Source organism: Syngnathus scovelli, chromosome 11 (assembly GCF_024217435.2).
Source record: "Syngnathus scovelli strain Florida chromosome 11, RoL_Ssco_1.2, whole genome shotgun sequence".
Classification (NCBI taxonomy): Eukaryota; Metazoa; Chordata; class Actinopteri; order Syngnathiformes; family Syngnathidae; genus Syngnathus; species Syngnathus scovelli.
The window spans coordinates 4,116,419-4,128,763 of record NC_090857.1 but is presented as its reverse complement, the minus strand read 5'-3'; the positions used below and the strand labels follow the sequence as shown (position 1 = coordinate 4,128,763).

The window sequence follows — 12,345 nt, the reverse complement described above, 5'->3', positions numbered from 1 at the left end:
GGTAAACCACAAAACAAATCATTCAATAGAAAGATTTCATGCCATTCGGCTACATCAGCTCCAGCTTGAAAAAAAAAGTCAAAAAGTCAAAGTCAGCTTTATTGTCAATTTCTCCACATGCCAAAGACACACAAAGAAACCGAAATTTCGTTCCCCCCTATCCCACGGTGACAAGACATGGCTCACAACAGACAAACAAGTAAACAAGTATAACAAAAGTTGAGGATGGGAAACCTCAAACAAAAGACCGTAAAGTACAAAGTGCATGTGAATGCTCTTGAGCAGTACACAGGAAGCTTCATCCACAAACAAAACCACCCCACCCACTCATTTGCTGCTGCAAGAACAGAGCAGCCTTCCTGGTTGCACAGCAGTCATACAGATTGACCTTCTGTAGGTCTGACAGAGAAGCTGAGCTTCCATTTGTATGGCAGATGAGCACATTTTCGTCAAGACACCTCGGAACTGGCTACGGGTTTCAGCCACCAAAAGAGATCAAACAACATGGGGATCAGATCCTCCAAGTCCAAATACAACGTGACCGTCTTCGAAAATCCACCAGAACCTCTTTCGTCAGGTATGATTTATCCGCTCAAGATTTTCTGTTCCAACATTTACCCAAATGCAACTTTTGCGCAGTCCCCGAAGACACCTTCATATCCCTCTACGACTTTCCATCATTTGGAAGCACAGAGTTGGCCATGAGCATCGGGGAGAGACTTACCATCATATCAGAGTACGCTTTTAATCTCACAATAAATTTCACATTATCGGGCAAATATGCTAACATTTCTATTTTCTCCTCAGTGATGGTGATGTTTTGATGGTCAGGTCCATCACCACAAGTAGAGAGATGTACATTCCAGCCAAATACGTTGCCAAAGTGACACATAGGTAAGTTATGAGATTCTTGTCGTCGTGAAACCCATTTGAGTTATTATTTCATATTTACTGTCTCCTCTCTCTCGCTATACAGGTGGCTGTTCACAGGCATCAGCAGGCGCAAAGCAGAAGAGCTTCTCATGCAACCAGAAAACCGCATCGGAAGCTTCTTGATACGAGAGTCAGAAACGCACGCAGGTCCACTTTGTGTTTGAGATGAGTGGCTCGTCACATTACTGCCTATTTTGTAATTTAATGCTGTGTGTGTGTTCTTATTGCTTCAGGTTGCCTTTCTCTGTCTGTCCGATGTCGAGTCAATGTTCTATACTCCAATTGTATAAAACACTACCTCATCCATCGACTCCAAAATGGCCGGATCTACATATCTCCAACGTGCTCCTTCGCTTCTCTAAAACATCTGGTGGAACACTACTCAGGTTTGTTGACTTGGTGGTCAATTATGAAATATGTCCAGCAATCATCAAACCTGCCTAGGATTAATGTTAATGCTCTGAGCAAACAGGAGAAACGACAAAAGAAAAAACATTTTGTTTTTCACTTCACACCTACCTGTAATCTTTCTCATGTTCGGTGTAACAGAGTATACCACCCCTGATTTTACAGAGTTTGCAGATAAACTTTGCTGTCGGCTGGATTGGCCTTGCTTCATCCAGGGTTTGACCGTCCCCAGAGGGGACGTACCCGCGGCCAACAGGAAGCCCAGCAAAATCAGCAGGTGTGAGAAAATCCAGTTTGACTTGTCCCGTGGGACCGTCGTGAGACATCACATCAAGAAATGCAAACATTTAATGAAGTATCATGAAGCACCGCTCCAATTATTTTTCAGATCCATGTTTCTAAGAAGGAGAACAGGGTCGAGGGTCTTAATGGTGAGCGAAGGCCTGAGGGAGTCCATCAGCTCGTACCTCCAAATGACAGAAGGCAACGATCACGGCTGGGACACTTGAACCAAAAAGTTTCATCTGGCTACAAAGACTTATATTCTTTTGAAGACCCCCGGACTAAACAGTAGTTGAGACTCATTTTATTTGACTACTGATGAAAAGCCGATCCTGTTCTTAATTTATCATTTACTGCAGTTTGAATGTACAATATACATGAATGTGTGACTATTGAATGTTTATGAGAATAACTTTTTTATTTTAATTGTGGGAGTTGCGATGTGTGTTGCCACCTTAATGAATATTTTTTCTGTTTCTATAAACTAATCAGATCCTAAAATGCAGATGTGTTGTGTTTTCTGAATGATGAGCACATACATTTATAGTACAGTAAATATAACTGATTGTGAGTCATCGTTTTGATTTACAGTGCTTTTTATATCAATGTAACCGATCTCAAGTGGCAATCACTGGAGAGGGAGTAGTGGAAAAGCTTTCCATGCTGAGATATGTTTCTATTTATCACTTTTGGAAAATTCCATACTGTAGATATGTTGGCAAGTGACAACAATCAGATATATAATTGTTCGGTGGGGAAGAATGCTTGCTTAGTTTAAGTCGCGCTAAGCTGTTGTTCCCTACTCGGCCAGCAGGTGGCCCTTAACTACCCTCCAGGTTGATGATAGCTTCCATCCACTTCCTGCCTGGACAGCTCACTTCAGGAAGAAGAAATAATGGCGACGCTCAAGGCGTCCGAGTCCCATTGCACAGGGGCAAAACAAAGAAATTGTAAAAGTAATATCGTGTTCAAGTTCACCGAGAGCAAAATCACAGGGCAGACGTTTAGTCGCGGGACACAGGTAAGCGACACGATGTTGCGTTTGGATACAAAAGACGTCGGAAAGTTGCTCGCCCCAAACCAGGGATTTGCGTTCTGGAGTACTGCCTGAAAAGCAAGACGCAATCGGGCAGACGTTATTGGCGACGCACCGCCTCGTTAACATTTTGCAACAGAGTGCAACATTTGCGGTATTTTCCGAACAAAGAAGTAGAACGTGCAGCGCTCCTCCTTTAGCTCTTCTTGCTAATGGGGCACAAATGTTGGCGTAATCTTTTGTTGTTAGCGCAAATTAGCTTAGCATAAGCAACAGGGAGGGTTCGGCGGAAGCAGTTTGCTTCACGTTGCCATAGTCTCGTGAATCCTGTTAGGGAGCAACATCACTGCAACAAACTCCTTCACCGTTTCTGTTTCACGTTGCAGTAAACGAAAGCAAGCAGGCAGCTAACTAGCTTAGCCAGCTGAACGGCTCAGGCGATTACGTAATGTCCACCGACCACTATGCGAGTGGTTTCCATAAAAGGAGCCACTGACAACAGCTGTTTTGAAAAATTTGACTTGATCAAGTTAGCTACTTCTCGTATTTTAAGCAGCACAAGCTGATTTTTTTTTATCCTTTTATAGGCTTGTGTTGTTCAGTCAAACACCAGTTCAGAAACACCTGTCACGACATGTCTACCCTTTAAGTACACCAGATTTTCAACTCAAGAGTCACATGCGAATTAGCACCAACTTTTTCACTTTGATAGCATAATCAGGATGGTCCAGATGTCCTTTACAACCTCTTCGAACCTCGTATGTTCTAATCTTGCTTGCCTCTGATTGTCCTGCGTAGCTCCCAGGGGGTCTCCTTCAGGAGAGAGACAAGCGAGCAAAGTGGCAAGGCATTCCCACTTTGCTCCAGAAGCTCTACAAGAGCAGTCATCCCAACAGTGACCTTTTGCACGCCCATGGCCTCATTAAGGTGAGAGGATTTTCTAGTTCTAGTTCAATTTTATACTGTCATTTTAATTCTGTAATAAATTAAGAGCGTGACGATATATGGCTTTATGTTCGACCAGGTGTTATCGTCCCAGCTCTCTATGGAGGCCATGTCTTTTGTCACAGAGGACAGAAAGTCTGCTCAGGAATCCACCTTCCCCAACACGCACACCTTTGACCTCTTTGGTGGAGTCCATGTAAGATTTACACGTCCCACCCCGTCCCACCCCACTGCATTGTCATGCATGAGTATGAGTACAATGGAATGTAACCTGAAAGACTCACAACACTAATGGTCACTTTGTCTTGCAGCTGCTTGTAGAACTCTTGATGAGACCCACTTTAGCTATGCAGAAGAAGAACCCCAAAAGTAAGACTATAAGTCACAGCTGTAGTTGAATTCCAAGAGGAGACTAACTTAAACCTGCTGACTTGCAGATGCTGTTGCAACAGTGAATGATGATTTGGTGAAAGACTGCCTTAGCGTTCTCTACAATTGCTGCATTTGCGTAAGTATTCCAATTTGCATACGCGGCCTTCATTTTGTGTGCTGCTAATATGAACTGACTTGCAATTTTGACTTTTATCAGACGGAGTGGGTGACAAAAAGTCTGGCTGCGAGGGACGACTTTGTTCTGTTCCTTTTCACACTGATGACGAACAAGAAGACCTTTCTACAGACCGCTACGCTAATTGAAGACATACTCGGAGTTAAGAAGGTAATGTCTTTTTCTGCCCCTAAATAAATACAAAGAAATTATTTTTGTAGTTCAAAAGCTCCGGAAATTCCCTCGTATTGCATCTACTGTATTTTCACATCTATCGGTACATCGTATTTTGCATTTGTCAGGAGATGATCCATCTCGAGAGCATCCCTAACCTGTCAGGCCTGGTTCAGAGCTTTGACCAGCAACAGTTGGCCAACTTCTGCCGCATCCTCTCCGTCACCATCTCGGAACCCGACTTAGGCAACGACGACAAGCACACGCTGCTGGCCAAAAACGCTCAGCAGAAACGAAACTCGAGTCCCTCACGCGCCGAGGTCAATCAGGGTAAGCTGTCGTCAGAGAGCGCTTTTGTTTTGATCTCCTGATTGAGGATAATACGGAGTCACCTCTGGCAACAGTCACCTTGCTGAACATCCCCGGGTTCATCGAGCGTCTGTGTAAGCTGGCCACAAGGAAGGTGTCGGAAGCAACAGGAGCCAATTTCCTGCAGGAGCTGGAAGAGTGGTACACGTGGCTGGACAACGCCTTGGTGTTGGACGCGCTCATGCAGATGGCCACGGAGGAGGCGGAGCAAAGCAGCACAGGCAAAGACGACTCTCTTCGCCACTTAATGCTATGTTCCGAACACGCCGACAACATTTCTCTTTTTGGGTCTTCAGAGTCATCAGATGAAAGCTCGCTGGTCCCCAGCCCGCTGAGACATCGTCTGCCCCCATCCATGAAAATTGTCCATGAGATCATGTACAAAGTGGAGGTGCTCTATGTGCTGTGTGTGCTCCTCATGGGCCGACAGAGGAACCAGGTAGAGCGTCGCGCACGATGTGGCTTTTTACACGGGATGTGCTGTTACGCTAACCTTTTTTTTTGGTGTGTCTCTACAGGTCCACAAGATGCTGGCTGAGTTCCGTCTCATCCCAGGTCTCAATAACTTGTTCGACAAGCTCATCTGGAGGAAATTGACTCTCTCCAACCACGTGGTGCACGGCCAGAATGAGAACTGCGACTGCAGCCCTGTATGCACTTTGACAACGTTTCATGAAATGGCATCATTCTAACATCATTTTGTCTTTTCGTACGCTGCAGGAAATCTCTTTCAAAATCCAGTTTTTGCGTCTTCTTCAAAGTTTCAGTGACCACCACGAGTAAGTCGTCTTTCAACCTCGAGCGCTCTCGCTTGAGATTTCCGACGTGGCCTCTCAAAGCGTGACCTTTGTGTCTCAGGAACAAGTACCTGCTGTTGAATAGCCAGGAGCTGAATGAACTAAGTGCCATATCCATGAAGGCCAACATTCCCGAGGTGGAGGCGCTGGTCAACACTGACAGAAGTCTCGTGTGCGACGGCAAAAAGGGGCTCCTCACGCGCCTCCTCACCGTCATGAAGAAGGAGCCACCAGACTCATCCTTCAGGTCAGCCATAGCGTGAACAAGATGGTCCTTTTTTTTTTTCTTTTTTCCTTAATTGTCTTTCTTTGGCTATAGATTCTGGCAGGCAAGGGCAGTGGAAAGTTTTCTGAGAGGAGCCACTTCTTATGCAGACCAAATGTTTCTCCTGAAGAGAGGACTTCTGGAGGTAATTGAACTTGTTTGTAATCTGTGAGAACTTTAAGACACAATTTCTAGAGCTCTGTTGGTAGAGTAGAACAAACTGTTTGTAGCTCCTAACTCTTCTTCCCTCTCGTGACAGCACATCCTATTCTGCATCATCGACAGCGGCTGCACCTCCAGAGACGTCTTGCAGAGCTACTTCGATTTGCTCGGAGAGCTCATGAAGTTCAACATTGATGCTTTTAAAAGGTTCAATAAGTACGTCAACACGCCGGAGAAGGTATGTTTGTCTCTTCCTGGCTACTAGTGTAACTCTTTTGTCGCAGTTGACAAGATTTTATTTGTCCTGTGCAGTTCCAGACTTTCTTGACGCAGATCAACAGTTCTTTGGTGGACTCCAACATGTTGGTGCGCTGCATCGTGCTTTCCTTAGACCGGTTTCAGAGCCAAACTGAGGATGTGAAGGGTAAAGAAAAATGTTATTCAGACAATGTACTGTTTTTTTGTTGCACCTTTAACTAGCGATTTATTTTTTCCATCGTCTGCTGTACTACTTCTGTAAAAATACTTTTTCTTACTTTGCTTTTTGCTCCCCGACAGTGGTGGAGGTGCTGTCCGAATGCTGTCTGCTGTCTTACATGGCCAGAATGGAGAACAGACTGGCCTTCCTTTTCCGACTAGTAAACATTATCAACGTGCAAACGCTCACGCAGGTCCGACAACAACTTACTGCACTGAAGTGTTTAAAAAATAAAAAAATAAGCCGATTTAGAGCCACTCACTTCTGCACGCGTGTGTCTTTTTCTCAGGAGAATGTCAGCTGTTTGAACACCAGTTTGGTCATCCTCATGCTCGCCCGCCGAAAGGCCAAATTGCCCTTCTACCTTCACGCCTTGCGCGAGAAGGAGTACGCCGAGAAGTACCCCGGCTGTCTGCTCAACAACTTCCGCAACCTGCTGCGCTTCTGGCAGTGTCACTACCTCAACAAGGACAAAGACAGCACCTGTCTGGAGAATGTGAGTGCGAGGCCTAGAGCGACCCCTAAGCATGGTAGAGCATTATACGTTGAGAGCAGTCTAGCTGTCTAGCGTTGCTGTATTTCAACATTGTTTCCCACCCCTTTTGTGCTCTTCAAGCTACATCAGGTTGCTATTTTTATTAGAGCGAGACCAGCGGTCGGTACAAGGCAGGGAGTGTCGTTGAACGGAGCGTGGCATGTCTTGAGCCAGATGTTGCTCGCAGCAGTTAGCGAGGACCAAAGGAGAGCTAAAAGGAGAGGGAATGTTGAACACATGCCAGAGAGGAACGTAACACCGGCTCACATGCATGTTGCCAGCCGGCAGCTGCTTTGTTGAGGGCCAACTGTTTGCCGACAAGGTGAAGTCAAGGTTGTGTTATGACTTTTGCCGCCGTTGCCTTCCCGTGGCAGCTTTTGCATTCACTGCGACACATGTTCTCACAACTATTTTCACAACTTGAAATGGCATCATAGTGCTTTTTCTTTTTTTTAAATATAATGGACACAGTATTTGTCAAAAATTCAGTGAGCTTATCTTTTTATGCATTTCTGAGTGTGTCAGTGACAAAAGTCCTATCTCGACGATCAGATTCACGATACTGCTGAAAGAAATGTAAACAAGAACTTTGTTTTGAATCTAAAAATGGTCAAGATGAGAAGCGTTAACTTGTCAATCCGCTCCAAGCTTCCATGGCGGTCAGGGAGGAGTTGCTGTCAAGATGACTTTTCCCCCTAACGGCATTTTGTCTCCACAGAGCTCGTGCATCCCCTTCAGCTACTGGAAGGACACGGTGTCAGTGTTACTCGGCTCAGACAGGACTTCCCTGTGTGCCATAGCCAGCTACATTGACGAGCCCTTTGTGGATCTGGACAGAGATCTGCTGGAAGATTGACCGCAAGCGGGTGCACTGTGCGGTTTGCTTGGGAGAGGGGGCAGTGGGGGGCGGGGCTCGCAGGTGAGGCGGGGCACTCGACATCGCTGTGGACTCTGCTGAGCTGAGCCATGGAAGCGCCCGCCGGCTCTCCCATTTGTGCCGCCCTGACGTCGAGGCTGACACCCGGCTGTCTCGACGAAGGAAGCCAGCCAGCCAGCCAGCCGACCCCACGCTATGGCAATGTACGGACCTTTGGAAATCACGCCTGCGTCGATCGTTTGCTTTGGCCGGAACAAAATAGAGCCTTTTTATATAATCTTTACAAAATGTTATGAAATAAGTTTCACTCGACAAGTGTCGCGAGAGTACGTTTTCACCGAGCCGCCTCAGTTTGCGTCAAAATGGCTACATCCAACTGCGAGTCTTCATCGGAGGCCATCCCCATTTCCTGTCTCTTGTTGCCGTTCATAGTCGGCCACCGTTTGGTGCTTTCTGGCCTGACCAGCACATTGTTTGCCCAGGGCTCTTCGTTTCAAATCATCCAATCTTTAGAAGCTTCCTAAGCTTCTTCAAGGGACTCTTTGTTTTGTTCTGTTCTAAATAATGGCTCTTAGCTCTGGATTAAATGTAGAATAAAACGTTGCACAGATCCACTTGTTTTTATTGCTTATTATAACACCTGTTGATTAAAGCTTTTCTTTTTGTAACAAAGTTTGGTTGTTGTCAGAGATGATTTGAGAAGAGAATAAACTATGCAGGCACTCGAGTTCGGGGAACCTTTTCATTTGAGTTGCATGGTCTGGCCAACATGGCTCCAGCACTGCTGTCGGTCGTCTTAGGGCAGGGGTGTCAAACTCATTTTTAAACGGGCTGCATTGTAGTCATAGCTTCTTTCGGAGGACCATAATGACTCAACCCAAATAAATGTATGAACACCTATTATTATATACAGTACAAGTTGTACTGTAAAACATGGAAAACATGTTGGAATGCGGCCCCGAGGACGAGAGCTTGACACCTGTGACCTTTGACCATGATATTTCCCTAATAAAGTGGCCTGTAATTAGGTACACTTGAAAATGGCATTGTACCTAATGGAGTGTCCGAGTGATTCCCTCGTTAAGTGCAGGTGCGTGAAAAGTTTTAGCTCTTTTTGAACGTGAAAGTGGCTAAAACTTTTCACGCAGGTGCGCTTAACAAGGGTCTCTTAGAAAACATGTTGGAACGCGGCCCCGAGGACTAGAGCTTGACACCTGTGACCTTTGACCATGATATTTCCCTAATAAAGTGGCCTGTTATTAGGTACACTTGAAAATGGCGGTGTATCTAATGGAGTGTCCGAGTGATTCCCTCGTTAAGTGCAGGTGCGTGAAAAGTTTTAGCTCCTTTTGAACGTGAAAGTGGCTAAAACTTTTCACGCAGGTGCGCTTAACGAGGGCATGTTGGAAAACATGTTGGAACGCGGCCCCCAAGGACTAGAAGTATTGTATTATAGAAAGAAATGTGTTAATTACCCGAGCCAATTAGTTTTGGGGTAGTTGTATTGTTTGATGTGTATGGGTTATTTCCACTGGATGTTATAAAAAAAAAAAAAAAAAAAAAAAAAGCCATATCATTGTGTGTGTGTGTGTGTGTGTGGGGGGGGGGGGGGATTCGTTGAACGATTTGTTTGAACGAATCTTTTGAGTGAACGGATTCTAAAGATTCTTTCACCTAAAAGAACTGGAATGCACATCACTACTGCAGGGTATCTATCCAAACATGTTCGGTGTTCAAAGTTTCAAAAGATAGTCCGAAGCAACCCTTTCCACAGTAGTCACCATGACAGGCGACCACCTGGTGGCGTCAGTGTGCCGAGCGCCGTTGGACGATCAGGAGAAGAAGATTTGAATTGACGGATGTGACGTCAGGGCTTTAGGTAAATTGAAAACAGGTGTGCTCAAGGGGAGCTTTGAGGACTGGAGGAAAGGAAAGGTAAGTCAATACGATGTGAGATGATCAGATGATGAATGAGGAGCTTCTTGTTTGGTTCAAATTGCTCATGTGCCACCATAGGCCGGCAACCACGGACCATGCAATCCAGCAAGTCGGTGACTCTTATGCCCTTCAGGTCACTCTGACACACCAGGACAGGTAAGTTAGCTTTGTTGAATTTATTATAGGATGATATCACACACAATTGACATGGCTGACATAGCTTGCCTGGAGGAACTGTTACCATTTCAAACCACACCACGTCAAGAAAGCTTTTCGATGTCTAAACGTACCTATATGGATACACCGTTTTTCTTTTATCAGCAGGTGGTAGGGAACCTGCTCACCCAGGCCCTGTGCTCCTGGACCGCAAAGACGGACAACCATCTGAACTTTGAAAAGGACGATGTGATTCAGGTGCTAGAACAGCAGGACAGCTGGTGGCTGGGAAACCTGAAGGGAGAACAGGGCTGGTTCCCCAAGTCTTACGTCACACTTGTGGGTGAAGGGGACAGTTCAGAGTATGTATTCAAATACACACAAAAAAAAAGAACAAGATCGTTTTACCATGTTACAATATTTTTTTTCTGAAAGCCTTGGTGGCAAAACGTCATGCAATCAAATTTTCAGAATAGATAAGTTTAAGTCATAACAAAGTAAAGTTTATTTCAGCAACTCTGGGAAATATCATTAATACTGCTTTGTAGTACATATTAAATTCTCCTGTGTCTGAGTGTGTGTATATAATTAACCTGCTAATATAAATTTACATGATAAATATAACGATAAACGAATCTTAGATTATAAGAAGATAAAAATGGGATAACCCTCAATGTGTTTTCTGCCTACTAATCAACTGCCACGAGGCAGATTGAAGCCTTGGCATTTTCATTCATTTGCGCTCATCTAACCACTTGTGGCATTTTGAATCTTATCTTTGCGGTCATTTGTCAGAAAATCAGCTCACACTACAGATGTAAAGGGATGCCGCTGTCCAGCTTCCTGCTCAAGCCCATGCAGAGGATCACACGCTACCCACTGCACATCAAAAGTGTATGCATGTCCAACAGCTACTTTTGTGCAGTTTTGTGTCCAAGAAAAACAGAAGTAAAAGTATTCTCTCATCTTAGATTCTGGAGTGCACTGCAGAGGGCCACCCTGATAGAGGCCCTCTGAAAGAAGCTCTGGAGAGAGCAGAAGAACTTTGTCAGCAGGTGTGTAATGCATTAAGTGCATTATCCTATTTTGGTGTCATACGAATTGATTTAGGTGTGGATCAGACACGCTTGCTTTTTTGATGAGTATATTTTAATTTATGCCAACCAGGTCAATGAAGGTGTGAGAGATACGGAAAACTTGGATAGGCTGAGTGGATTCAAAATCACGTCCTGTGACGGTGCAGCCGAGGTGTTACGTTGAAACTTCTAGCAAATTGAAAATGATTCAATGCAATTTGAATTCATAAGTAAATTTAAAAATATATATATTTTCCCCCCCTTCTCTCCCTCCACAGAATATTGTTTTTAACTCTATCACCAACTGTTTGGGCCCAAGAAAATTACTCCACAGTGGGAAGGTGACTGATGTAGTCGACACAAACATTTCAACCACTATTCCACCACGTTTTGTCACCTTTATGTTTTATTCCTTATTCAGCGTGGATGTTAATTAGCATTTGTCTTTATTATGTTTGCAAGATCTACAAAGTCAAGAGCAACAAGGAACTTTGGGCCTTCCTCTTCAACGACTTCCTGCTCTTGACTCACTCAGGGAAACAATTCACCTCATCTGGCATTGACAAACTGTTCAGCACCGAGAACAACACACACCTCAAAATGTACAAGCCGGTAAGACACAAAATATCATGCTGTCAATCAACTTGACGTAGTTTTTATTATCATTCTTTTTTATTTGCATTGATATCTGCTGACTGTTTTCCTGCAGCCTATTATGCTCAATGAAGTTTTGGTGAAGAAGGTCAAATGAAATGAACCTGTTAATGTTAAACTGTTTGTGAGTAGTATATGTGTAATTTAGGCAGCCCAAATAATCAATCTGATGAAATGTGCTGAGACTTGATATTGACTCTTCAGATGCGCTATTCTTTCGAGTCCAATTAAAAAGCCTACCGCACTGATTGCCCTCATATGCGCGTGTGTGTGTGCGTGTGTGTGTGAGATGTGTTCAGGTACACCCACTTGGCATCCATGTGTGACTAGACCACAGTGTGGGGGACCTGATGCTAAGCCGACATGACAGACGCAAATAATGTCTGCTCCCGTTATCTTCTCTTCCCCCTCGGCCCTGCAGGAACCTTTTAAAGGGCCAAACACTGATACAAACACTCACGCACAGAGATGCACATATATATACAGTATGCCGTGGGTATGAGCCGTGTACCAACTGCACACATATGTATGCCCGTGTAACATGACGTTGCACAATCCAAAATTCTAAGAATGACTCCTGTTGGATTTTGTCCACAATTTAGGGAGCGTGTTATCTGCGCTTCACGGCAAAAGCCATTGCCAATCACCTGTTATCCAATTTATTCACTGTGTGCTCGTTTGATTTCTTCCGATTTAGGAAAATGCTAAGACAC

General features: G+C 44.6%; 3 protein-coding genes across 6 annotated transcripts; all 3 read left to right on the top strand.

Annotated features, from left to right (window-relative positions):
- Positions 1–341: 341 nt before the first annotated feature.
- Positions 342–2,128, top strand: sla2a (Src like adaptor 2a). Its single transcript, XM_049733972.1, has 7 exons — positions 342–577; positions 640–736; positions 808–894; positions 977–1,080; positions 1,167–1,319; positions 1,507–1,618; positions 1,730–2,128. Exons 1-7 carry the CDS (start codon positions 505–507, stop codon positions 1,848–1,850), a joined length of 747 nt encoding a protein of 248 aa, XP_049589929.1. The 5' UTR covers positions 342–504; the 3' UTR covers positions 1,851–2,128.
- Positions 2,129–2,485: 357 nt separating this feature from the next.
- trpc4apa (transient receptor potential cation channel, subfamily C, member 4 associated protein a) lies at positions 2,486–8,480 on the top strand. Of its 3 annotated transcripts, XM_049733702.2 has the most exons (19): positions 2,486–2,644; positions 3,458–3,586; positions 3,684–3,800; positions 3,916–3,973; positions 4,042–4,112; positions 4,194–4,322; positions 4,454–4,655; positions 4,730–4,915; positions 4,991–5,133; positions 5,213–5,344; positions 5,415–5,473; positions 5,553–5,738; positions 5,811–5,901; positions 6,016–6,156; positions 6,231–6,342; positions 6,477–6,589; positions 6,686–6,892; positions 7,013–7,253; positions 7,650–7,798. In XM_049733702.2, the coding sequence occupies exons 1-18, from the start codon at positions 2,519–2,521 to the stop codon at positions 7,229–7,231; spliced, it is 2,421 nt and encodes an 806-aa protein (XP_049589659.1). In that variant the 5' UTR covers positions 2,486–2,518; the 3' UTR covers positions 7,232–7,253; positions 7,650–7,798. The 3 variants fall into 3 exon arrangements, with proteins under 3 accessions (XP_049589659.1, XP_049589662.1, XP_049589660.1); XM_049733705.2 differs by lacking the exon at positions 7,013–7,253 and having other exon boundaries at positions 7,650–8,480; XM_049733703.2 differs by lacking the exon at positions 7,013–7,253 and having other exon boundaries at positions 4,730–5,133; positions 7,650–8,480.
- Positions 8,481–9,552: 1,072 nt separating this feature from the next.
- Positions 9,553–11,889, top strand: LOC125976908 (intersectin-2-like). Of its 2 annotated transcripts, none has more exons than XM_049732905.2 (9): positions 9,553–9,743; positions 9,825–9,902; positions 10,071–10,264; positions 10,698–10,796; positions 10,874–10,957; positions 11,070–11,150; positions 11,257–11,319; positions 11,441–11,590; positions 11,688–11,889. In XM_049732905.2, the coding sequence occupies exons 4-9, from the start codon at positions 10,728–10,730 to the stop codon at positions 11,727–11,729; spliced, it is 489 nt and encodes a 162-aa protein (XP_049588862.1). In that variant the 5' UTR covers positions 9,553–9,743; positions 9,825–9,902; positions 10,071–10,264; positions 10,698–10,727; the 3' UTR covers positions 11,730–11,889. The 2 variants fall into 2 exon arrangements, with proteins under 2 accessions (XP_049588862.1, XP_049588860.1); XM_049732903.2 differs by having other exon boundaries at positions 10,068–10,264.
- Positions 11,890–12,345: the final 456 nt, after the last annotated feature.